This window comes from Agelaius tricolor, unplaced genomic scaffold (genome assembly GCF_023055355.1).
Source record: "Agelaius tricolor isolate 1412-34295 unplaced genomic scaffold, bAgeTri1.0.p SCAF_9, whole genome shotgun sequence".
Classification (NCBI taxonomy): Eukaryota; Metazoa; Chordata; class Aves; order Passeriformes; family Icteridae; genus Agelaius; species Agelaius tricolor.
The window spans coordinates 38,648,886-38,676,353 of record NW_027269269.1 but is presented as its reverse complement, the minus strand read 5'-3'; the positions used below and the strand labels follow the sequence as shown (position 1 = coordinate 38,676,353).

Genomic DNA, 27,468 nt, shown 5'->3' with positions numbered 1-27,468 from the left:
GCACTGCTAAACCTTTGTGTGGGCAAACTGTGTTCACTTATTATTCTATTAATGTTCTTAAGCAAACATACAGAAACTGAGAAGTCTTCTTTGTGATATGAACCAAAGTAGATTTTAGTGGGAAAACACATCTTTCCACCCTGCACAAGGCACCTGAACAACGTTTTAACATTCAAAATTATTTTCACGTGAGAATCCCCACTTAGCGGTTTTCAGTTTATGGTCACTGATTTCAAGTTAATAAGCAGAAGGGTATTTAAATAAAACATAATACAGAGCTTTGTGAAGTAAAGCTGCTAATCTGATTTAGATTGCTTCATTTCCAGCTCCACAACACTCAGCTTCCAGTCAGTAGCCTTGCTGAAGGCTGTGTGTGCCTAAGTTCCTTGAGGTACTTTTGTTGTCAGAAATCTGCATCAACAGCACTGATGCAAAGAGCCCACTAAGGCCAATAAGGCAAAGTACACATGAAATAAAGCAGATTTAAAAACCATCAAGACAATGCATTTTTCTCATTTATTCAAATCTTCTGCAGGAAGTAAACACTGAAAGATTTAAAAAAACTTCACACTGCAGTATGTACAGTTTTGTGACATCACATGAGGAAATTAATTTCTAATAAAAAAAATGAGACCAGTTAAATTACTGAAGACACATCACAATAAAACTGGTTGTGGTAAAATCCCAAATTCTTATGTATGGCAATGAAAATCAATACTCCTTTGTTTTACAGGGATGGAATAGTCCAGGTACAATATTTCAGTTATGCAAAATGGAGTCCTGAACTTACATGACTTATCATAGTTGTATGAGCACTTCATGTTTTAAAAGTAGGTTTGCATTTGTTTTTTTTTTCCAGACCCTTTTGAATTGAAGCACATTCTTTCACAAAGCTAAAATACCACAGCAGAAGTCATGTCCAGAAGTGGAATACTGTTGTGTTTTGAACTGACCTGACTTGTTAAGACTTTTTTTTTTTTTTTGCCAACGCACAGATGCACAGGGTCCCCCATGCACTTTTCATGCAGCAGTTAATCACAACTTTAAATAAAAGAATTTTTCTATACATTCTTCCAGACTTGCAACTGTATACATACATGCAAAAAGTTTTTAAACCTATGTGATCATATTTACACTTATACATGGAATATACATAACAAAAAAGATTAAAAGGTTTTTTTCCTTTGCATTAGAACAATACAAAATATGTATTTTTCATTAAGGAAACCACTATTTACATCACCTTTTAAAAACCAATTTCAACATATTATAGGCGTAACAAGTCAACATATTTACATTATATATAAATATATATATAATATATACTTACCAGTTTACTCCTCTGTAAGATGTGGCAGAGAACAAACTGGTAATATCATGTCACTGACGTCAATGAGAGCTGTAATACTTTCACCAACATTTAACAGGGAAAATTTAAACCACTCCTTTCTTTTAAAAACATTCGTAAATTAAAAATTTAAAAACTTCACTAAGAGTAAATGGCTACGAAAAGTAAAAGTTATGGCTGAATTCCCTTTTGATCTCATATAAACTTCTCAAACTGAGCTGCCCAGCTCTGTGGTATCAGTAGAGAAACCCTCCAGCTCTCCACTTTTTGATTCTGTGGTCAAGCCTTACCCACCACCTTTTCCTCAAGCTTTGGCAGAGGACACACCAGAAACCTGGATATCTGAGCCCCAGACACTTCCCTCTGGAAAGAAAAGGCAAATCTGCGTGGCAGCTCCGAGTCATTCCCCAAATCCAGGCGCTGCTGCCGCCCCCTCCAGCAAGGCACCGGGGTCTCCACCACTCCAGCTGCAGCCCCAGCCCTCCCCAGCTAAGTGGGGCCAGAGTTATTCCAGGCTAAAGCTCCACGGGGCTGCAATTGCACTCTCAGCATGGTACAGAGACAATTCCCCAAGTCACTTCCAGCTGTCCCCAGCAGTCTCTGCTGGCTGTACCTGGGATGTGCCCTCCCTTCCCTCCCTGCTCCTTTGATGGGGGATATCCCACACCAGCACCCACTGATCCTGCACTGCTCTGCCAAGACCCCATTTTGCTCCAAATCTGAACTCTAAAGGCCTGTAGGAAACAGGGGCTGCTGAGAGTACTGAGGGCTACTCAAGAGATGACCTTGGTTTGCGATTCATCTGCAGGGACTGGTGGAAGTCAGGGATCTTAGAGCTGCTTGGGAAAACGTGGCCAGCCCTACCAGTCCCTCCTGGGACAACAAACCCAGCTCCCACACCCCTCTTCTCTGATGGAAAAGTCCCCAAGGAAAAAAATAGCAACTCCTTTTTACTCACCCACGCTACAAGACAAGAAACAATCAAAGAGCCTTTGGTCCTAAGGTGTCAATGCTGTAAGTGTGGATGGGGTAGATCCAAAAGAGACCTCTCTTCCCTAGGGAGGGGGTAACACCAGAGATACTGGAGAATTCCATATAGGAGGAGACAGTTGTTGCCCTCTTAGCAGCTGACTGAGCATTCCCCTAGCATGTCCTGCCCCCTCTCTAGGGCCCCATTCTTGTTACCTGCTGTTTGAGAGTGCAATGCCTACAGGAGAGAAGATTCTTCCGTGAACACCATATCCCAAACTTAAATTCTTGTATATTAGAGTTTACTGACGTCTGTGAGAATGGCAATACCCTTTTGTTAACATCAACTAAAAAGAAAGCTAAATCCTTAACTGGTCAAACTGTTAACATTTTAACTTAACTGTTTTACAAAACTTTCAAAACTAAATGTTCAAAAGTATATATTATAACAATAGACTGCCCTAGAATAAATACAAAGGTCAGCACATTGCTCGATTCCAGTATCATTTTTTGTTAGGGTCAGAATCTCTTCCCCACTCTTCATCTCAACTTAGCTTTGGAGAAGTTTTTTCAACCAGTTAATTCCACGTCCTCTCATGCTGCATTTTTCTGTGGAGCTCTTCAAGCAAATTATAGCCCTGTATTTAGTCTGGGGACCATCTATTATTCTATATTGTATATATTTCCTACCTATATACACATTGTTTCAAGAAAAATAATCAATTAAGACTTTAAAAGACATTTAATGGATGGAACAAATACCATCTTTTTAATATTTCTGCTGGGTTGACTCATATAAAAAGAATTCAGTTCCACTGTCAATCCAAAATATACTTTATCTCATTAATGATTATTCTATGAGACATCTGAATTGTCATTGGGCTACTTATAAATGCAATATTAAAGACAAACAAAATTTTATTTTTATATTATACTTCAGACAATGACATTTAAAATGATATTAGATTTGTGTGAAGGTTTTAAAATATAAATTTTCTTTGTACAGCCCATTAATATATTATGCTTCACCAAAGTAACATAAAAATATATCTTTAAATTGCTCTGTTATTTCTCATAAAAACCAGGGGGAATGTTTTATACCAGATACTGCCAAATATTTGTGTTCCCTAAAAGAAGGTATCCCCCGGAGGGAGGCAAAACAGAATAGTGGTGCATTTTCCAGCTGTCAGACAGAAGAAGTCCCTTTCAGTAGGAACTGCACTGGAAAGAGGAGGAACTGATCTCAGGCTGGGGACAGGGACGAGAGGGGGACAACAGCCTGCTCTGTCTCAGCAAGCCAGGAGTCTGGGAAAAGGATCTCTGAAACCAAAACAGATGGAAAAGAGCAAAATGCCCCCTCACTCATGTCTGCTATGCAGCCATGGGATGGACAGAAACAGCAGTTTTGTCATGTCACTGGCTTGCAAGGGTGAAAACAGACAAAACTAAACCAGAGTGCAGCTTTCATTATTTGTGCAAGCCAACTGCTTAGCTGCTTGCTGATGGCAGAGAGGATTACCTGTGAAATCAGGAAGCCACAGAGAACTTCTTTTTTTTAGGGGAGTAAAAAGTTCAGCAAAACTTCTGCTTGCCAATAATTCATATAATTCAGAGGAACTGGATTTTGTCCTCTTCCTGCCCCCAGAGAAATAAGGGCTGCAAATGGAGTTAACACTGACAGTGCTAAGGGGAAAGCAGAGCCACACGGCTCTTCCCCAGCCAGCAATTCTTTCAAGATGTCTCAGCTCTGACTGCAATTTTCAGTTCCTCCCAGCTCAGGCTGATACTGCCAGATGTTACAAATCACAGCACAGGTGGGGATGGAGGAAAAGGGCAGGGAAGGATTTCTCAGATATATCCCACTATCCATTACAGAACATGACAAAACCACAGTTTTATCCTCAGTGCTACCTGGGAAATTATTCTAAAGCCAGATTTTCTGCAGTGAAAGGGTAGTGCATTAAACCATGTATCAGCTGTTCAGAGAGTAATAAATATTGGCAGATTATAGATTCTTTTCCCTGGTTGTAGGAAGAGGCCAACACATTTTTCATTAAAATCCTATTCCATCTTAGAGTGGAAGTCTGATGTGCTGCTTTAGTGCAGCTGGTATTCTTCCACAGGGAAGCAGGATGGTGCTGAACACACAATTCTGTTCATCCCCTTCACAAGCTTTCCAGCATTTTCCTCACTGAATACATGCACTAAGCCTTCTCAATCACACTACTCCAAGAGGCATTTTGGTTTTCCCCTTTTAGGCAGGAAAGTGACAGGAATGTGCCGACAAAAGGACTCATGCAGTACTTGCACGGCCTATGAAAATCTGCCTTTTTTTAAAAAAACCTAGAAAAACCCCTTAATTCTAACTAGTAACTCATAACTATGGCTAAGAATTCTGAGGAAGGCATTTGTTGAGAGCAGGGCAAGGAAGAAAAATAGATTGTACACCACTATTCTGGCAGGACCACAAACAAGATTTAAAAATAACAATACAAATTTTGGAAGCACTAAAAAATACATTTCAGTGCGCTTCAATTATTAACACTGACGCAGGTTTTCCAATATGACGAGCTAATACCTTGGACGGACTGCTCCACTTCTTAAAAGTTATCTTAAAATTTCACAAAACATATTAAAACATTCAAAAAAAAAAGAAAAGTACACTGTCTCTATGCTCAGGCTTCAAAAAAATAAGGATTATTTTACAGGGAGGGAGGAAACGCAGCATTACCACCACCTAGGCTGTACGCTTACACTTTATGTTATACCAAAAGCTTGCAGATTCAAATAAGACTCTGATCAAAGAGTACTCATAACTTAATCTGATACATACAGAAACATTTTGTACAAATTACAACCCTTCTAGTTTCCTTGTGACAATCTACTGTAAAGCAAATTTTATCTACATGTATTTTAAATAACATCACCAGAAAAATAAAAAGTTTATCAAATGAAAACATTTCAATTAGACCATGCTTTTTTTTTAAAATCATGCTCAATTTATACAGTAGTGAAGTTCATACTCATTTTTCTTTTTTTTTTTTTTTTTCTAAACAAAGATTCAAAACCGCTGATTGTAAACTCACTGAGGAGGCTGCAGTTTATTCTGGCTCTTTTTTGATTGTTCGCACTTTTTCCAGAAGTCCATGCACTTCTCCATTCACACCACCGTGCTGATGAGAGGTGTTACTCCCCATATGGCTGTTGTAAGGGCTTCTTAAGTTACTAAAAGGAGTTTTGAGCTCTGGCTCAGATGTCAACTCCTCTTTGATTGTAACACGAGTCGAGCTCTCGGTAAATGAAGGCTCATTCCAAATTTCTTTGTCATGTGCTTCTTGGCTGCTGATGGAGCTGCCACCTTTCTGTAACATGTAGTACAATATTGGGTTGGTTTTGGTCAGTCTCGGAGAGTCTTTCTCATAATCGTTCTTGTCCATGCCCGTGATCACCCATCTGATGGGGCCCTTCTCACTGGGCATGGAGCACATGCTCAGCTGGTCGGACTCCAGTCTGGACACCGCGCTCCCCAGATGTTCAGGGAAGGGGGAGCCGGCCGGACTTTTGACTGCTACGGGATACTGAAATGTTCTGTGATCTACACAATTGTTCTGCTGCACAGGGCTTCCCACCAATGATCTTACTGAAGAAATGGTGAATTCAGGTTTATTGACTGTTGCACTGGTTTTGCTTCCTTTTTTCTTGCCCTCTGTTAGTATGTTATTCCTATGTTGTGACAGATCTCTCTCACAGTTTTCTGAGAGAAGCAGCTGTTTCAACACATTAAAGCCTTTACTATCTCTAGACCAACTCCTATTTTCAGTTTCACTATTTGAACCATGACTTACAGCATATTTAAATTCAGCATCACTTCTGCTGAATTTCAGTTCTTGCTGGTTAAGCAAAGGCCCGTACAGCGCCTCAGTAGGAGAAGCGTGATTGTTTCCAGCATCAGACACATTACTTTTCATCTTTTTTAATGGGCTTTCCAAAGGCTCAGCATGAAGCTTCCTCTTCTTCGGTACTGTGCAAAGACTCTTGGATTCGAGGTGTGTCAGCTCGTTGTTTCGGTGACTCCTGTCAGGCTCATCTGCAGGGTAATTGTCTTGATTCTGTCTCAGCAACCTACTTAGCAGACCATTTTTGGAAAAGGAGAAATCTTGAGGTGAAAGAGGCTCAGATTTCACCTCCTCGGATGCTGGAGAAGCAGCTGTGTTTCTCTGCAGTGAATGAACAAACCCTTGGAATTTGTTACCCTTGCATTCTCTTACTTGTTGTGCATTTGAATTATAAGGAACATTTGATTCGTCAGATGGTTCAGTTTTTATTTTCACCGTCAATATTTGCTCATTCAAAGCCTTGTCTGTCTGTTCTTGAGAACTTTCATCTCTTAAAAGCATCCTCTCTTTCTTTTCACTTTTACCTTTATTGGGAGTTCCCAGAAGCAGCTGAAGGACAGTGCGCCTTTCAAGGAGATTTTCTATTTCCGAACCTGGAAGTCCTTGTTCAGCGGGTGCGGGCTGACAACTGAATATTTTGTTATTTTCTTCATGCATACTCAATTTATTCGTAAGCAGAGGGCTGTTCAATCTATCAATCAAGCCCACAGGTTTATCCATGTTCCCTGCCAGCAGCTGTTTGCTAGCTCTTTGTTCCTCACTCGACATGGAACTCTGCATGCCGCACTGAGCCAGGTTCTGCAGCAGCTTGCTGGCACTGAACGCCGAGGAGTTCTGGGGACTATCAGTCCTGCTCAGCTTAGCTCCTTGAATTTCCTTGCTTTTGGACAGGTCTATCAAGTGCTTAGATGCAGAATTCATCAGTCTGTCTGGCTGGATGCTGCAGGCATAGGGTGGCGAGCTCCGCTTGACAGCCAGCGACTGGTGTGAGAGGTTTATAGGAGAATCTGCTTTTGTGGAAGCCAGCAAGGGTGGAGTGCTTAACGGAGTCACGCGGTTGGCACTGGGACTGTCAGCAACAGGAGTCCTTTTCCCAGTCTGCACAGTGAATTTTGCCACATCAGCTGTACTGTGTGGTCCCTGAGGATCATTACTCTTGTCTACCTGTTCTTCACTCTTATGCCCAAGTAACAGCTGAAGTAGTGTTACTTTCTGGTGGGGATTCAGCTTAGAAGCTTTCGGAGTGTCTTTCTCTTCCTTGCTCTCTGGACAGGAAACTTTTGGATCCCAGTTACGAAGCAAGGACTGAGTCAGGTTATCCAGTGATGCAGGTGGACCTGCATCTGGCTTATCTGTCCTCTGTTTAAAGGATAGGTCTATAGGAAGACAGTTAGAATGGGAGCTTTCATCATCACTGCTGTCTTCTGTAAAACTGGGATTGTTGTCTGAATACTCATCAACAGTTGTTGGTGTGCTGCTGTCTTCAAAAATGCTGGCTCTCTCACTCTGCTCACGCCCTTTCACGTGCTTGGTGGTATTCTGGCTTTTCAGCAGATGTAAGAGCAAGCTGTTGCTGGGAGAGGTTTTCAGGTTACTCCTTTCCACAGTACTTTTGTATCCCACAGTTTTGGGAGGCGAGTGCATGATTCCCACCGAACTCTGAAACGGTGCCACGTTGCCTTTGCTAGCGACTGTTTTGGGGGATGATCCCGCCTGACCATTGAGATGGCTTGTCATTCCTTTGGCCAAACCAAACTGGCCCATGTCCTTCTGAGCGCTTTCCTGCAGCCTGGCCATGGCTGCAAGCCTCTCGCTTGCAATCTGATTGGCATTTTGTGCTTTTAAAGCGTGCTCCCTGGAGTACTGCTGCAAGTGGGCTTCACTGGAGAGGAGCAGGGCCAGCTGGCTGCACGCCACGCTGGGCTTGGGCGAGGCAGCGGGGCTGGATCGTTTCTCTACCATGCTTGCAACAGCTTGTAACCTTGCAGCACACGACAGGGGCTCGTTCATCACCTTGGGGCTGCTCTGCACCGCATGAGGAGATTCTATAAACCTCTCTTTGGGCAGGTTCTTGGTGATGTCAGGCAGGCTGTTGTCCAGCTTCTGATCTTTTGCTTTGCTCTTCTTCAGCAGAGTCTTCAGGTGGCTGGATGCAACACCATAGCACCTTAAATCTTTCTCCACTTGTAAAGAATCATGGCTAAGAGAATAGCCCTGCTCCTTAAGACTCTGTCTTATCTGCTGTGACAGAGCAACACTCTGCAGCCTAGAGCTGAATGACTGAAGCAAAGAGGCAAGTAATGTGCTATCCTGTTTGCCTTTAGGCACATTTTCAACCATGCCAGCCAACAAAGCTTCCTTTTTTCCATCTAAATCCACAATGGAATCAGACAACCGCCTTCTCTTTGCTGCATTCCAGTCTTCTGAAGACTGCAACAGTCTTGCTTTTTTGAGGTGCAGCATGCCAGATCCCCGATACGTACTCGTGTTAAGAACTGGACCATTACTCTGACAGCTGGGAAATATATTTCCTGAAATCTTAAAGTTTTGATCCTCCCCACTATGCCCAGTGGACTTTTTGTCAACTGCAGTACCTGAGCCTCCTGCTGCTTGATGCATTAGTAATCCCTCTAGGTAAGTTAGAACAACAGAATCCTGGTGCATCTCAGAGCCAAGCTCTTCTCCATGAGTCATGTTCAATAAAAGTTTCCAAAAAGGCTCTGTTTCTGTTCACTTCAAAGGCTAGTTTTGCTCAATCAAGATGCAGAGTTAATAACAGGTAGATGTCTACAGTGTTTTCTTAGAGACTTTCAGAAACAACAGAAAATGTATTATCCTAGGCAGGCTTCTCCCAGTGTACACTGTTTGATGAGCCAGGTTTCCAATCATAGCAATCCTCAGCTGAGATCTAGGATATTTATGGAGAACGTCTAGGAAGAACACTCAAAACATGGTTTCACAGAAAAAAAGTTCCATCAAATATTTGCTGCCTTCTTTCTTCTGGAGGCCAGCTTGCTTTTCCTCCTTTTCCATCTCCACCAAGCACATAAAATTCCTAAGTCAGAAAAACAAAACAGAAAGAAAATATTTAGGATTAAGATACAATTGTATAAAACATTTTTTCCTTAAAAAAAAAAAAATCCAAACCCAACCCCCCGTGCATAGTCTTAGGCAGAGATTCAGGATACATAAACAACACACATTCCAGAAGAAACTAAAAATCAAATAAAGAACAAAATACCTGGTATCCAATTCAAAGTACATTATGAAAACAATTCTGAGATGAAGTTTTACACAAAAATTAAGCTTACTTATCATGAGCACAGCTCCTACAAGCCTTCAGTGAATTTCACTATTCTGCAGCTAAAAATAAGGAATAGTAAACCTGACAGGAAAATCTGAAATCACTCTAAACACACTTCTAAAAAAAATCCATTGAATTTTACTGCACAGTTGCATGAAATTTTCTTCTGTAAATGTAAATACGCAGGACATGCAGGCTATCACTCTTAAACTGATCTAATAGGAAAAGGCAGGACTAAAGTCAATGTTTAGTTTCAGGTTGCATATGTTCTGAAATAACAGAATAGACAGCATCACATATATGAGTACATTTCTGTTTGGCAGGTGGATGATATTGCTGAAAGTAGAAACAAAGTTGTTAGTGCTGCCCAAGACTATGCACCAGTGCAAAATCCAGTATGGTAACACAACAGGGGTGAAATCTGCTGTTCTTACAACACCCAAACACCACCAGTTATTAGAACAATCCTGTGATAAGAGTGGGGAAGAGGTCGCTTATGCTCCTGATGCAACAGAAATCCTGGCATCAAAATCCTCCCTTCCCTGGAGGATTTTCACCTTTGCATTCTTTCTGCACACGAAACATACGATGGCAAAACCAAACCAAACCAGTTCTTCCCTCAAGCCTTGTTATTCTTCAAGAGTGTGCAATATCTCTACTAAATACCTTCTTGGATGGGGCAGTGTGGAATAAAAAGCTTTTTTAAAATGCACAGCAATGGCACTTGGGCTGGATGCTTCTCTGCAGTTTCACTGACAGGGCTGGTCAATGGCAGCAGGAACATTTCAGTCACCACACCTCAATAATGAGATCATTACAGCACATGTGCATCCTCCTTCACTCACTCAGTACCAAACTGGCTAAATAAATATTCAACATGAGCAAAGGTAAGTGTCCTTCTGCATACTGAACTCTGTAATTTGCTTTCATGGGCTAAAACTCCATTGAAAATTTGTATTTACAAGTTTAAAAGGGATGTACACAGATGAAATCCTTGCCTCCTCAAAGTGAATGAATATTTTATGATTGATTTCCCAGAGGCAAGTTTTTAATTCAAAACCTACAGGCAACTAGAAGTCAGAAAATAATCAGATCTTAAAAATGTAAAGAATAAGAACTACTAAATAGCTATGATATTAACTGTCCTTAATCTCCCTGGGCAAATATTCCCTTACCTGGTTTTAAGTCATCTAGAAAAACTCTAAAAATTGAGCTATCTTAAAAAAAGAAGCCAAAACCAAACCCAAACAAAAAGTCTAACCAGCAATGCATTGTAGTGTAAATGTGTATATCCATGCATTTAAATATCAAATGCAGAGCTGTTAGCTATTATTGAGGTCTCAGTACTTCTGTCAGAAATACTTTACCAGCATTTATAGAATTACCTGTGGAAGACACAGTGCTCCTTCAAACATGAAACAACTTGAATGTGGATTCAGCTAACTGCAAATGACTGATCATCTTACTGTTCCTTCAAAAACCTCTGTACCTCTGAGTGGGCTTTTACAGAGTTTCAACCCAAAAAAAGATAAAAATCACAAATAACAAATCCCTAAAAAAAACCTCAAAAAACCCAACGAAACAAGATTTCCAATGCTACTATTAAATATTCAGCAACAGTAACAGCAATACAATTAGACTAATTTCCTCAAACATTTGGGAACACACTTTAACTGGAGAATATATTTTTCCAGCTTCCAAAAGTATTGCATTGAAGACAATAAAACTGAAATTCTATCAGGATTTCTGACAAACTGGTAAAAGCAAGGCTTACAGGACACCTTTAAGGTACAGTCCCAAACAAATGCATCACTAAGCCAATATTCAGTACAACTTTACTCACTACATCTTTGGGTAGTTCAAAAAACACAACACATTTATGCAAATCCCTCAGGTACTCCAAAAGCCCCTTGCAGGAGATGACACTTGTAGCCAGTACAGTTTATATACAATAACTATTCTAAGAAGTGTTCTTCCACCTTTTCATTTTTTATTTTATTTTAATTACCCAGTGCTAGGGAAATACTGATAAATTTAATGAAATCGGGTTGCTGCAAAGAGGCTTCTTTAAAGATAATGAAATCTGGAAAGCACTTAACACATTAGAACAGGACATCAGAAATCCTTTCAAAAAGCCTCTTTTGATTTAGTGCTGTAACAGATATTACAGTGTAAAAATCTCACATGACAATGTCCATCTGAGGTGCAGTCATGACAAATCCTAACCAGCTTTGGAAATTAATGCTCAGCAGGACACTAAGGCAACCATTCAGCTACCTTCTAGATACATACAAAGTGTACAAAAGAACTTCCCAGGACCCACTGAAATGTTGATATTTTTTCTTTAAATTAAATATTTAAGAAATTACCAGAGCAGTGCTAAGGAAAAAGAAAAGAAAGTTAAAAGAAAAGGCAGAAGAGAGAAAAAGGAGAAGTCATCCAGCAAATTTCTTATTTCCCAGCAAGGGCTGAAGCAACTGCTAAGATCTACGACTCTCTAGACCTAAATATTATATTTAATTACTATGACAAAATAAATTGTTAAGTTCATGTGCTTTCCTGACCACAACTACTCTAAATGCACTCTTTTTTTGTCACTTCCACTATTTTCTCCCAGACTTCTGTACCATGAGAAATAAACCAGATGGTTGTGCAGAACCTCCAGGAGCACCAACCTGGCTCCTTAAGCCAAGTTTACCCAGACAAAACTAAAGCAGCAGCAGAATCCAGAGCACAAATGGTGTCACCTGGTCAGACACTCCTCAAGTGAAGCACACCATGAGAAATCAGCTCTTCAGCCTTTCAAAATGTGCCTAAGGAGAAGCTGTAGGCAGTATAGGGAAAATAAGGGAATATTAAAATGTTCACTGAACTGCCTACGTCCAGAAAATTAATTTCACTTTTGCAGTTGTGGAAGTTTTTCTTTGTTTATTTGCAAACTACAAATATATTTATCCACCACAAAGATTTTTAAGGAATAAAAACAAACTTGAAGATCCTTTGCTTACTGCATATATTACTGCTGCAAAAGATAATGAAATCTGAGAACACAGCTTCTAATATGTTAAAGTACAACAAAACCAATTGCTTTTTGCTCCTGAATATTTATTTTTGATTTTTAACAGATTTTTTGAATGAATGAAAACCTCAACTGCAAACCTGATACTCTAAACAAACAGCAGACTTTTAGTTCATCCAATAGATATTTCCTGCTATTTAAGAAATTCTAGACAGCTCACAATTTAACTAGCAAAACCACATTTGTGAGACATTTTTCCAATATCTCAAACTAGCATTTGCAGTTAAATCCTTTTACTAAATGGAACAGAGAGCCACAGTAAATTAACAACACTAGACTAACATTATTTGAGTACGAGGGTTACATAATCTACTGGGTAATCCAAAAAACTTGGTATTATCAAGGTGTCTTCTTCTGCAGTTTCAATTCAAGATCACAGGAAAAAATCTCACAGAAACCATTAAGGTATTCATGTAGGAAACTGGAAATGGCCAGCAGATTGCCCACATGAACATTTATTAGAAGACACATTACCCAAACTCACGCACATTGTTAGAATGATTAATAGAGGTGGAGATTACTGTATGTTCACACAGATAAAACATTTTTATTAACTACATTTCAGAGTTCTTTCATGACTATTAAACTCCTGTAGCAATTTTATGTTCCATTTTTAAGTTGGGATGAATAAAAACATGCATTTGTAAAGCTAAAATCAAACTGGTCTGAGAAATAAAAATCTTCAGTTATTAAATAAATTTGGTGTTCTAATGCTTAGCTACTACTGGAAGAGCCAGAAAAAGCCTCTTACCAGCTTCACTGACTTCCTATTCTCATATTCCCAAGTGTAAAGGCTCCAGCCCACCACATCAGCCAATGGCCCAGACTGTCATTTTAATTATTACAGATTTGAGGAATGCAGTACAGTGATTACAGTGGCAGCTTGGGATCCAGGGGTCCAATTACTCACTGTGCTGCAGACAGGCTGTCTGACTTCTGGTTTTACTTCTCTGTACCCTGTTTTTCCAGATGGAGTAATAATAGATGGGAACTTCAGAAAGACAATTGAGGATAAATATATTAAAGGCTGTGAGTTACTCAGCAGCCACAGAACCAGCACTGAGTAAGTATCTAAAACACAGGATTTTAAGTGATTCCCCATCCTTATGGCTGCCTGTGGCGAAATGTTGAAGAGCACAATGAAAAAAAAAAAAAAATATATAATCTCCTAGCTGCACTGGGAATTGCAGTAGAATCTTCCAGTGACCTAAGAATGAGTGGGGGTAATGAGACTTGCTGTCCCAGAATTATTTTGTTATTAAGCTCAATTTGCACACCTTTGATTTCAGCAGGAAGGATGCTTTCAGAGTGCTGCTAAAAGCACTTCAGTCTTCAGTTGGCTCTTTTTGCAAAGGTTCTGAGCAGGGAAGCAGCCCTGATCAACAACCCCGGCACCAAATGCACAGAGCTGCACAAGAGCAGGTACTTCAATGGCACTCGAGCACGTGCTTTAAGAGAATCAAGTGTTTAAGTGCTTTGCTTTCCAAAATCCACGCTTTATTTGTGTCAGAAATCTGTTCAGATGAATGGAGCAGCTGAGACCTCTTCACAGTTTTGATTCAGGCAGCCAAGACATTTTGAAGGTTCCCTTTGCAAATGTAATTTAGAAAAAGACAAAAAAAAAAAAAAAAAAAAGAAAGAAAGAAAGGCAGAAAAGATCAGATGGGGGAGCAAAACTCAGCAGTAAGTGGGTGAATTCTCCCACAGCTGCACTCTAAAGAACTTGGGAATCCAGAAGCTTTTTTTTTTTTAACAACTAATTCACTTAAATGGAATGAATCAGGCTGCTCTCCTACAACTGTAGGGTATCAGTTTGAGAAAGCAAAAATAAGCTTCTTCCCAGGAGCTTGGCACATTATTCACTGCTCCTGGGCCTGCTGACTGACTCCAAAAGACATTTTAGACATGGGAAGGATAGCCTATCCCTTTCAGACAGCTCAGGCAGGAGAGGGCACATGAGGAATCGTGTTGCTGGCAGGAGCTCCTGCTGCTGCCAGGAATCCTGAAGAGGCTCCCGAGACTGTGACCCCACCAGAGCTGGCATTCCCCATCCCGAGCTGGGGCTGTTCCCTCCAGGCTGGCATGGAGCACACGGCAGCACCGCTCCCTCTGTGAAACACCCCTCGGATAATGCAGGATTAGCAGCAGCCACGGCTTCCCAGCCAAATTCTGCACGAGCACGGGGATGGAAAAGCCTTTCCCCTGTGTTTTGTTAAGCTGAGTGCTGCCAAGCCCAGCCCCGACGTGACTTTAAGGTTTAGACAACAGAAAGAGGTGTTTTCTTCACCGTGGGGATGGGGCAGCAGTGGCAGGGGGTTACATGTAGAAGGGATCAGAGCCAAACAAGCCTGATCAAAACCTTCTGATTATTTTAGCAGTTTCAGTAATAGCATCTTGAAAAATACTAGAGCAAACCAATTCCATAACAGATGATGAAACAGTTTAAAAGGATGCAGTAGCTACCGTTTTACGAAAATCCTAAGTAACTGAATGGCAGTTTACCCACAAATCCTAAGTAACTGAATATTTAAGTCACACAAAATCGACAGAAACACAGAACCAAGAGCACAGCAGGCACAAGACACAGTTTTTCTTCTAAGACCTGACAGACCACTAGACTGAAATGTTAGTGAAGCAGGAACTGTGTTGGGAAGACAATACCTACCCCAACTGTTCTCATGGTAGAGACTATTTAGATTTACTCCAGCTTTTAAGAGGCCACTAAAATGTAAATGCTGATTACTCTTGTTAACAGCAGTGCCAGAGGCACATAAGGAAAGGGAGGCTGTTCCTACACATTCCATTTGGGGTGTGGAAAAGGGGATTCAGCCACCTCATCTCAAGTGTCCCTCCACTCCTCAGATTTCACATGGGATTCTCCAGTGCGGGAATCTGTGACTCACTGAGACCATGGAACACCACCCCATGACAACAACGAGGAGCTTTGGGGTAGTATGTAATATATATATCAAGGGGGAACACGCCATTTGCAGCCTGTGCTGGAAGGAGGTGTGGAAATGTCAGGGAGATTTCCATACCCACGCAGAAGGGGCTGCCTGGGGAGGCGGCGAGGCGAGGCTGTGCACCCTGCCAGGACAGACATGCAAGGAGGAACACCTCAAATGCTGTGAAAAAGCTTTGCCCTGTGGAAAACACAAATTCTGAGCACTGCTGGCTACACTGAGACTCATCCAATGCTGGCTCTCAGCCCATCTTCTAGATTGGGGTGCACAGCATGCAGAGGGCCACAGGCAGAAATTTCTCCTTAAGTTACATGTGGTTTTTATATCTTCATAAAGCTACCAGTAAGGAGTGGGAAAGAAACTGAAAATGAAAATAAAAAGCCCTAACAAAAAGCCAAACCAACCAACCAACCAACACTCTACCTGAGAAATAAAAAAAAAAAAAAATCCCTCATCCAACATAATCCCAAACCCAATGAAATCCCCAAAAGATATGAAGTATATGGGAAGGAGGAAATGGGGAGCAGACAACTGCCTTGAAAGCTGAGTTTGTGAAAGCCTCAGTAGCAGCTCTCCAAGGTTTACAAGTACACTTAAGCACCATACACAGCTTAATCCAAATGTGGCCTGCTCCTCAAAACCTCCTGCTGCAAAGTTCAGAGACAAAACACGTATGGCCATTTTTCATGCTGTGACACTCTTCAAACAATAGCTCAGCCTACCTTAAGTAAGTATTTCTTATTCTAACAAGTACAAGAACAGAGCATCACAGAAATAATCACTCCTAGATACAGAATACCCCACGCTGTTCATATAATTTGCTATTCACCTGGTGTTTCACAGACATTTCAGTCAATTCCTTACTCAGACTCAGGTATGTATATTTGTTCTTACAAATACTACTGGAGGAATATTTCTATTTTGTTCTCTAATGGCACTGTAAAGGACATCTTTGAGTTCACTTGTTGATTATGGTCTGCTAACACTCTGGGCATGAACTTAGAAACACTCTCTGCCAAGTCTTGGCTAATCGTAAGGAATGAGGAAGAACAGACATTCAACTTAGGGACACCACCTGTGAAGGAAGCAAGTATTTGACACCTAAACCTGTCCCATTATTCACTGCTCAATGGTCTGCTGCTGCTGAAAACAAAAAGGGCAGAAACTAAAAGATAAGGCAGAGAAGTTACACCCCCACCACACATCCATTAAGGACAGGGATCCAGAAATAGCATATATCACTGAATCTCAACTAACATGGGAAAGGGTGTTGATCCAAGCTCAGAAATAGTGAGCAGAAAGGCTTTTGGTTAATTGAGTCTTCTCATTCAAGAGACCAAGAGCAAAAAACATACAAAAATCTATACAAAGACTTGTTTTCAGGACAGAGGAGGACAATATACAATATATACAACAATATATATGCCCCTTCCAGTGTTTGGTAAACCACTTGCCTATAAATAAGCAATTAAAAGGAAACTCAAACAGATTTCCATTCCCTCTGACACCTACAAAACCAAATCACTGATTATGCATTTAACTCTACATCAACTCCCCAGGAATGAAGTGTGATTAATATACACTGAAGAAATCAATGTTCTCTCCTGGGTAATGCTTTTGAGTTATGATCAATGCATGCAGATAATGCATTTCCACACAACTCTGACCTCCTGCTTGTTGGAGGGATCTAAAGATACAGGCATTTACTGATAGCAGTGACCTAAAATGCTGTATTTCTTGGAATAACTATGTTAGGTGGTTTGGCATATATTAAGTCACTTTATGTTATTTTAACCAAGAATGGGTTTCAGTTGTCAGAGTGTAACAAAGGACTAAAATGTAATGCACAGTATTTTATTGACAGTAATAGCTGTGTTTCACTTGGGACCAACCAGTTCATGGTTATGAATGAAAGTCACTTTGTAGACTTCTCAACAGAATAGGTTTCAGATAACTGAACACAAATACAGAAGAATTCCAGGCAAGGTGAAATACAGGATCACAGTCACATAGCAGTCAACTATATGTAAACCCCCATACATCCATGTTAGAGACCCAGATGATCTGTGCTTGGGTTTGGTTTTTTTTAAAGTGAGTGGAGGGGACACTACAGCTTCTGTTGTAATAGGAGACTTCAGCTTATTGTGGATGATGTTTACAAAGGTTGTTGTGGACATAGAAAATGGCTCATATACCTACATTTAAGTGTGAAAGGAAAAATCTGCATTAGCAAGATGGTCTCCACGAGCTAATTTCAAATTTTTTTTTTTTCTCTCCAAACCAGCAATAAAGCCAAGCCAAATTCAAGATAAAACGTAAGAACCAGCTTTAGTGAAACCTTGGGAGAAGAGGCTCATAACATCCTGTAAAGACAAAAGGACAAAGAGTCCTTATCATGATACCAGAGCTAATCTAAAAACATTCACAGCATAAATCCCTAATTCAAATGTTAAAAGGACCTGAAGTCATATAGATGTATACAGGCAATCATCTGACCCTCACACATAAAGAACAGGACCTCACCTCTAGCCATGAATCAAGTGAGAACAATTACAATACCAACTTAACTCAAAACCAGTGAAAATAACATTTACTGCCACAAAGGCACAGCAAAACCAATGGATAGCTGGTAAGGGGAAGTGTTTAACTGTCCTTCACTGTAAGGACATACACTTGGAAAGAATTTCCCAAAGTTTATGCTGCTAATGGTGCCATGCATTTCAAGAAGACAATATGCCATCACAAATTTGTGGAAAGGAAACATTTTATATCTGTTTTTAAATGAGTTCTTCAGGGAGAAAACAATTGCAATAGCAAAAAAATAAAGCTACTTATTATTATTGCTTGTTCCATTACTGTCAAGAGAGTTAAAACACATGCTTATGCCAAATAAAAAAGTATAAAACAAAGTAACATAGAGATGTGACTGATTTTAGAAGAAAGCATGTGACTTTCTCCATAAAATAACATTATCCCAGAAATAAAAGACTTCTAAAAATAAATCTATTACTCCATATTTGCACAGAAGTATTAGCTAATTTGGGGACCCTATTTCACAATGCCCCTGAAACCAACAACCTCACTAAGGCTTTATGAACCCATATGCCCAAAGTGCCAGTGTTACACCAACCAACTCTGCTGCCCTGTTTGCTGGTGTTTAAAATAAGGGCTGTGCTCAAGAATCGGCCGAGTGCACGTGGCACAAAGCTCCTGCAAGGCAAGCCAGACTGAGGACCTTGTCACAGTCCAAAGAAACCCCAAAGATCCTGCCAAGGGTCTGTTTTTGCACTTCTCCCTGTGGGAACACGGATTACAAGTGGCATGAGGCAGGACAAAGATCAGGAACTACTTTCAGTGCTGAACTTCACTCAATGCCAAACTAAAGCACAGTCACCGGTGAGATGGCTGGAGAAAAAACCCCACCTCCAGGCAGAAGGCCCATGCTGAATTTAGAAGAGTTTATTGGTGAGCTAAAGATGTCTTTGTAAGAACCATTCCCAAGAACAACAAAGTCAATGTCTTCAAACCCACTGAAATTTTAAAAGATGACTGAAAATTTAACTGACCCAAATATTTTAATTTTTATATTTTACTAAGGTATCCGGTGAAGCTGGAGTATAAATCCTATTAAACTGAACTTAGTTTGTCCATCCCTAAAATAGATTTGACATACAAACACAAACACAAGGTCAAGGTCACAGATCAGCAGGAAAGATTACAAAGAGGACGGATGTAAGAGCTGGCATTTGATCAAAGCTCCTGGATCTATCTTTTTTTTAGTAGACTTACCAGAAATACCACTACACTTCGTTTTCTTCACATTGGTACACTGCATATTTTAAGCATTCCCTGCATTTAAGAGCAGCTGCTCTGTCCTTATTTATTTTGATAAGAGCTATTGGGCAGCACAGCAAATAAACTAAGGAAAAGCTCTTATGTTAAATGAAAAGGAAGGGAAAGACACTTTTTGCCATCCTTCTCACTCTATTCAGCCATTCCTAATACACATTAAATTACAAATCTAAAAGGAAAACCCACTCAAATGCATAGCAAGACCAGGATAAAGAATCAGGACCTCATGTTTTAACTTGCAGCAGTTCAAGACACTTATCATATATAACAATTGTATATTTGGATGCGCACTTCCAAGCACAACACTTGATTATTTATCCTAATTATCTGTGTGCACAGCTTATATTTCTCAATTAACAAAAAAAACCTCAAGGTCTGTGCAGAACACAATCAAACTAACCTCTTCTGTAATCAGGACAACATTTACCTCCTAGAAAGCCTCTCTAATGCTGAAGGCTGAGTAAGTGAGCAGATTAAACACAGTAGCAACAGTTGAAAGCCTCATTAAAACTCAGCTGCTGAAAATAGTCAGCAATGCAAGTCATTTACTGATCTATCCATCCATCCATCCACGCACTGATACATTCTCCAAGCTTTAAACACATGCAGCAGAGATTCAGCTTACAGGTCACGTCTACCACACGCACCCTTCTGATGCCTGAACACGAGGAAGAGGTGTCTGGGGTGACACCGTGGCATTCAAAGCTGCACTGCTGCCACAAAGTTTAGATGCTCATTGTAACAGGCACTAAAGAATAGTGTGGGGCTTGTACTCTTAATTCTTAACCCCCACTTTCCACACCAGCACTGCTCTGATGTTAGTCTAGACACGAGTGGGAGCAATTTATCTTTAGACAGAGAGATATATCTATAACTAGGACTGCCTGTGTTAATACTAAAGCTTTTACAGGAACCCATTTGGGGTGACCTAGCTCACTAGTATGTGGGCATCTTGGACATTGCCAGTAAAACCTTCATGCCATCACATATTCCCCTGCACCTTGTTTCAGCTATTTAACTTCTGTTTACTGATTTTCCTCCATTTTTGTAGAGGTAGTACATTTGCAGCTCTCTACCTGTATGACTTGGTTGTCTCAGCTACTAATGAAAAGGCCTCAAATGAAAAAAAAGATGGAAAAAAAAAGGTTTTAAAACTTGTCTCCTTTTTGTAAATATCCTTCACAAGAATTAGGTTGTCACCCTTTTAAGGTATAGCACTGCCTGAGCTACTAGGGCCAGATACAAATCACTCCTGGAGCCTGGGATGCCAGCTTCTCAGCACTGTGGTATAGGTGCTTTTAACTCTGATAGTGATTCATCAGACCTTAAAACAGTCACTGCTTTAAGATCAATTTGATTTAAGTTGTAGACCTCAGGGCAGTACAACTCTGCTCCTCCTTAGTCCCCCTTTAGTAAGCACTTTCAGCAAAATGGGAGAAAAGGGGAGGTTGGTTAATTTTTTTTTCCCCAAATGGAATTTCTATCCTTCCTACTTTGTGAAAAGCTGATAAAGCTTCTCACTGCATTGAAGAGTTAGAAAGGGAAAAATAAAAGAAAGTAAATCAGACAATGACTACAACAAATCAGCAGAAGATCTTTCCCCATCCACAAATCAGCAGCTTACTCTGAGAACCAAGCACACATGAAAATGTGTATATAGGACACTTCACAACTAAAAACATTTTAGGAAACACATCATTAATAGCAGTACAACTGCCCAACATGTGAAACCCTACAGCAAGTTTATTTGGAGTCACATAGCTTTTTTTTAAGTTTACAAACACATGAAAAAGCCTTTGCTTTAACTGAGCTGCATTACAGTGAACAACTGTTCATTCAGTGTCATGGCAAGTCTTCTCTCAAGCTTATACTATAAAAACCCTCTTTAGTCTTCACAACCAAACCTTTGATAAAACAAGTCAGCAGACATTGTGGGTTTGGGTTTTTTCCTTTTAAATACAAGCTTACACTCTTTACACACAAAACCTGCAGAAGCAACAGGTTTCTGCTTGTTCTGAACACTGGATAAAATCCCCCATTTATTGAGCAGCAGGGATGTGCAGGCTGCTGTCAGTAGCCAGTGGTGGTTTTGGCTGTGACACCATGTAGAAAATATCTGCAAGCCAGTTCTTATCCATTCCTCTTTGGAGAGCTGGAACAGGCATCTTTCCACACAGTGATCCAAATGTAAAGCACTTCAAGGGTGCTGTCTTTTAAAGGGGGTAATGACAAACAGGAGCAAACAACCAGCCAATACAGCAACAACAATAAATATCACAGCTAGCAAAAAGTACTTCTGGTCAATTCAGCGGACAAGAGTCCACAACAATGGATTATGTTGAAAGACTGGATGGCTATCAATCCTCAATTCTGTAAAGGTAAAATTTTTACTTATTTTTTAGAAAAATTATTGTCCATAGTTACATTTACAAGTGTGAAATGTCAAATAAATTTCTAAAAATCTTAAAACACCCTATTGATGAACAGTGTAGTAGTAGTTCTTGAACTTTGTACTTCCTTTTTACTTATTTTCCCTGATGTAAGTACACCTATCAATTTTAATGAGACAATAAAATAATGACAAAGTTATGCAGATCTGTGCATGAGAGAGGCATCTAAATGATTTAAAAAATATTAAAGTTACAGACATATGCATAGGACTATGCTAAAACCCAGGAATACATCACCAGTTTAAGCATCATGACTACTAAAAGCAAACTAGTTAACATTTGAAGTTTCAGTGTTCTTCTATTATTCAGGACACAGCATGGGATTTCCAAGATGTGCAACATCAGTTATTCCAGAGTTCCTATTCCTTCAAGTTGTTCAACACACAGCAACTATTGTAGGTGATTTGGTTTCCCACATGCTGGAAGTCCTGTATCAATCTATCCTCAAATAAAATTTGTAACAATGAAAGGCAGTGGGAGGTAGGTGGTGAATTTCTCTCTGCAAATCTTGTCTCAGCCTTGGGGGAAATAGCTCAAAATTACTGTTTTAATTTATTCACTTGATGAATACTGAAAGAATGTGGTGAGAGTGGGGGAAGTTGTCATAACAAAAGACCTAAAAGTCAAGAATCTAGCAAATAAACAGGTGAAACTGCACCAAAGTAGCTGAAGCCACGAAGCCATGTATGATGTAGTATAAAGGCATTAGCTGATAGCTATTATCTATAAGCCAACTCTATGGATTCAGCTGATCAGCTATGTATTATTTCCAGTTTACCCAGAACAGAGATTTGGACATGGCTGACAGGTCCCAACCCATGTTCTCTGTGTTATATAAAGCCATCTTTCCTTGATGTAACTGGAAGAGTCATTTCCCAGCTCAAGGTAACATCAATAATGCCAGTGTTTTCTAAATCAATACATAGTAAGGCCTTGTCAATAACCTGAAGGCAAGTTTCACTGACAGCCTGCATTATTACAAAAGCACATTTTTTTGATTTCTTTTCTTTTTTAGTCTATACATAATCTTGCAAAAGAAGGATAGTTTTGTTCAAATTCTGTTGCTCAATTTCATCAGTGAGTGAGACCAAAAGAACTGAAATGAACACATTAATGTGATTTCATTCAGTAGCAGTCAAGACTTGTGGGTACCTGCAGAATCTCACAGAACCACAAACAACTCCCAAATACCAAATAAATACTGAAGCAAATCATATTGGAAAGGGAAGTACAAGCCAAAGAGGGCAACAAAGGAATATCAGAGGGGAAAAAACCCATAAAAAACCCAGAACCCAAAACATTTTCTCAAAGGGACTTAATGCTCTTAAAAGCATAAAATTAAAAATCCATTTTTTGAGAAAAAGCCAGAACTTCTGGTGGGCAGGTGAACATATCTTCAGCCTCTCAGGAAACTTAGCAGATTGTTAACTTGGCACCCTAGTTAGCAATGTCAGGAGAATGAGATCAGGACTATACAGGGATGTGAAATGAACCGTCTTCTGACTGGGAATTCCTGAGAGGGATAAGGACTAAAATGAGTGTGAATGAGATAAAGTTACCACGCCATGTCCAGGGTGAAAAAAAATACAGGTTAATAAACTTTTCAACTTCAGGGCAGAAACTCATACCTTTCAAATGTCAATGCAGGATCTTTGTGAATCTGGTTTTCACTCCTCCCTGCCAAAAATAAATACATTATAATCAGGATGTAGAAACTTATGGTGGAAAATAATTCTATTTCTACAGTAACAGGAAAGTAACTTTGTTAATTCAGTATCAGGTCACAAAAGGAAGCCTGTCTTACTTCTTAACAGGGTATAAACGGATTATTATAAAGTTTTCCTCAAAAGCTGGTTATACTTGTGGTTGATTTGTGAGAGTATCAGAACCTGACAAATGAAACTGAGCTGAGCAAGCTGGTAAAGGTAACCTGCCAGGAGAGAGGGGATAGCTCTCCTTGTCTGGTTAATACCACCCACTTTGTAAAAAAAAGCTGTCATCAGGAGATTATCTTTATTCTAACACTATCCATTTATTCCCACTATCCATTTACCCACCATGACAAAAAAAAAGCCCCAAACAAGCAACCAAAATGAAACCAGGAACACACAACACATCCATAGCACTGCATTCTTCTTCTCTAGAATCTTGCTCATTGTCTCCTGCTCTCATCATTACCCTCATTCAATCTTCCCTCAGCTCCCACTTCCACAACCCACACTTGTGTAGCATTAATGACATCCAAAGACCGTTCCACACTACACCAAACACAGCTGTTATTGTAATCTTTCCCCTGAAGACACTCTGTTCATATAACCCTTTATTTTAACTTTTCAATTGTTTTTCTCTTGCTCTAGATTAAGTTTAGAATTTCTCATCTGAATTCTAGGAACATTAATAACTTTCATTTCTATCCACATAACCTAACCACTTATTGTGTCCTTTTTCCTTATCCTTTTGTTTCCCCACTCATTTCTACTGTAATACCCAGGCACCTCTCACACAGGAAATTCCATTACGCTTGTGCACTGCTCCCCAGGCAAAGATCATCTACACTCTGGAGGCTCTTTATTCCTCTCCTCCAGCAGTAAATTACTAGAGCAAAAATTAATCCAAATCCACCAAAATACCTCCTGCAAGACCACAAGCCAAAACACAAATGATATATGTTGCTTGCCCTTCCTCACAGACTTGTTTGTTTCCCTTTCCTCATCATAGTCTATATGAAGTTTAAAATAAATACATCTGCACCTGTGAGATGCTGACAAGTTCAGCTGGACAGCAATTAAATGAAGCCCTAGAGCAACACTGGCCTCCAAAATAAGTGTTTTCTCTTCTTCTTACAGAAGAAAAAAATGCATTTATTGGTTTTGCAGTACAACAATACGTGCTGCTGTAATAACAGGTTTCACCCAATACCTTTCTTTTACTACGTATGATTGGAAGGGAAGTAAAGAATGATATACCCTAAAAGATCAACAGAACACAAAGACTAATGATAGGAAGAAAAGGGTACAAAAGGCCTAAAATATAATGTAGAAGGGCTAAAATATAGCATCAAAGGGTTCCCCTTCTCTTGAGCTGCAACTTTTAAAAGTCTAGTGAAAGCTCTTTCACTTCTCCAGCTGGTACAATGACAATATCCCTACCCTGATGCAATCTGCTCTCGCTTCAGAGGGCACAGAGGCAAGAAAGAGCAGAGAGTGAAAAAATACTGCTCCTAGGAGAGAAAGGAGATACTTCTTTTCACAGAGACCAAAACTACTTACTTACTTTTTATCATGACAACAAACGATGACATGGATGAAGAAACTTTTGAGGAGCAAGGTGAAGGCTGAGGGAGCACCTGTCCCAGGGACTGGCTCAGCATAAACCCAGACCTCCTCCAGTAAAACCAAGGGAGCTTTCTGTGTCCCAGCTGCCTTCATCAAATAACCTCCCCAGCCCAAACAGCAGACTTAATACTGCAAGTTTCCATTTTTTGGAACATAATTTCCCCACCTCAAACCAGAGTGGTTTGATTTACTGGGTCTACGTCTGAATTCTGTTTTACTGCAAATAAAATGTAACCCTTGCTTCCAAAGTCACCTCGGTATCTCTCTAGTAAATCATGCACACCAGAGCTTGCTCACAGCACTTTGGAAGGTGAACAGTTTGACTGACCAAGAATAACCTACCAGGATGCAAAATTCACTTGCCTTCTTTATATGCTGCCAGGTTTATGAGAGCAAGTCTGTCTGTGCTTGACATTTGGCATAATTACTACTGTAAAATGTTTTATATTCCTGTAAATTCAGACTACGACCCCAAAGTGCTTACAAACTGAGATGAGATGAAGAGATAATGAAACAGAAAGGAAAGATGTAGGGGAAAAGTAGGTATAAAGAGGAAGAAAGCATCAATGCCAGGAAAGATTGTGAGACTGTTCAACCTGCCTGACCAGCATGGAGTCCTAAACTATAAAAAATGATAAGCAGAAACATGTTAAGGTAGGATACTGCACACTGTAAAACACTATAATCAATTTGCCTCACTAAAATATAAAGCCAGAGGTGAAATTCTAGGTAGCCTACAACACCAGCTGTATTTCTCTACCATGTTGTAGGAAGCAGCAAACTTCGTCACTGAACTGCAGCAAACTTCGTCACAATGCATATGAATGGAAAGTCCAAAATTTTCAGGGGTTTACACTATTTTTACAGTGATTTTGACCAAAGGAACAAGAGGAAGGACTGGAAGCTCTGAAACATCTTGACTCTAATCTGTTGCTGAAAAATAGGTGGGAGGGAAAAAAGGAGAAAAAACAGTGAATTACTGCGTATCCTTCACCACTCAAGACCAAAAAGCTCCACTTATATGGGGGCATGGGGGGTAAGATTCCAAAAGAAAGATTAACAGACTTTAAACCTTTCTTGCAATTCACTTCCACATGTAAGAGATAAAGCATGCACTGAATGCAACTTCTTTTTGCCAGCTGCTCAGTAAGACATGAATGATTCAAGAACACGGAGTAACAACAAGCTCCTTTTTGCTAATATATCTGAAAACATCTTTCTTGTGTTTCCCACGAATTCTTGTATTTCACTTCAGTTTCTTTACTTGAAGCAAGTGTATATTTTTCAGGAGCAAGCATGATCCATGTTCCTCACAAATAATAATCAAAAGAAAGATAACAGTATTTATGAAGTCTTTCTAATGCACATCTAGAAAATCCAATTACTTGATAGGGATTTGTATGCACAATCTTTGCCACTTCAGGTACTAAAATCTCCCTTGTTTAACATTTCTTTTTGTATAATTGGCAAATTTGATTATGACCTTAATTTTTGCATAGTAAAGCTCATCCAGCCAGTTTTAATTTTAAACTGGCTTGCACTCCATCATGACTAGCTGAATGCTACAAAAACCTTTGACATCACAACCTCATAAATCTTGGAGAACAGAAGAACTTTTTGTAGGAGTGGGAAACTGTTGGTAAGATACTTCTTCCACCACTGACTGTACTCGGTCAGCTGTAACTATGTGCAAGTGTCCACAGTTGCAAATTACAAAAAACATGCATCTGAACTACCCTTCCATGAAATTATTTTCTCTGGTAAAATGACAGTCACAGGTAGAAAAGCTGAGAAGAAGAAAACGTTTGAAGTTGACCAAGCATCAGGGGCTTTTTTGATGAAATATACAACCACAATTTAAAAACTTAATAATAATACCAATAAAAAAAATCTTAATGTACTCCACCACCAAGCTGCAGAGTATAAGCAACATCCTAAGTACAGAGAGGACTTCCACAGACTTATCCATTCACTACATGAATCTGGAATTAAAATCCCAAACTATTTTGGATTTGCATGAAGTACAGAATTAAATTACATATTGCTTATCCATAAACTGAGGTCATTAAAAAACCCCACTCACAAGCAAACTAACAAGTAAGAGGCATTTCAGCTACCAAAGACCTGTTTCAATCTGACATCTAAATATCTGATGTTAGATGGCTGCTGCTATTTACGGACTGATCATAGTAATTTCACTCCTCCGTTGTCCACCAGGACCTCTCATTACAGGCACTGTGTGGGTCTAAACCATGTTGGAGGATACTGGGAA

The 27,468-nt window shown here is 39.8% G+C and overlaps 1 protein-coding gene across 4 annotated transcripts in view; it reads right to left on the bottom strand.

Annotated features, from left to right (window-relative positions):
• Positions 1–497: 497 nt before the first annotated feature.
• NRIP1 (nuclear receptor interacting protein 1) overlaps positions 498–27,468 on the bottom strand; it is a 73,299-nt gene continuing 46,328 nt past the window's right edge. For 2 of the 4 annotated variants that reach the window (XM_071433679.1, XM_071433681.1), the window contains exons 3-4: positions 23,490–23,538; positions 498–9,268 (exon numbers count right to left, since the gene is read on the bottom strand). In XM_071433679.1, the coding sequence (XP_071289780.1) occupies positions 5,419–8,907 (3,489 nt within the window). In that variant the 5' untranslated portion in view covers positions 8,908–9,268; positions 23,490–23,538 and the 3' untranslated portion in view covers positions 498–5,418. The remainder of the gene's footprint in view (positions 9,269–23,489; positions 23,539–27,468) is intronic. The other 2 variants (XM_071433680.1, XM_071433682.1) reach the window with 1 other exon arrangement.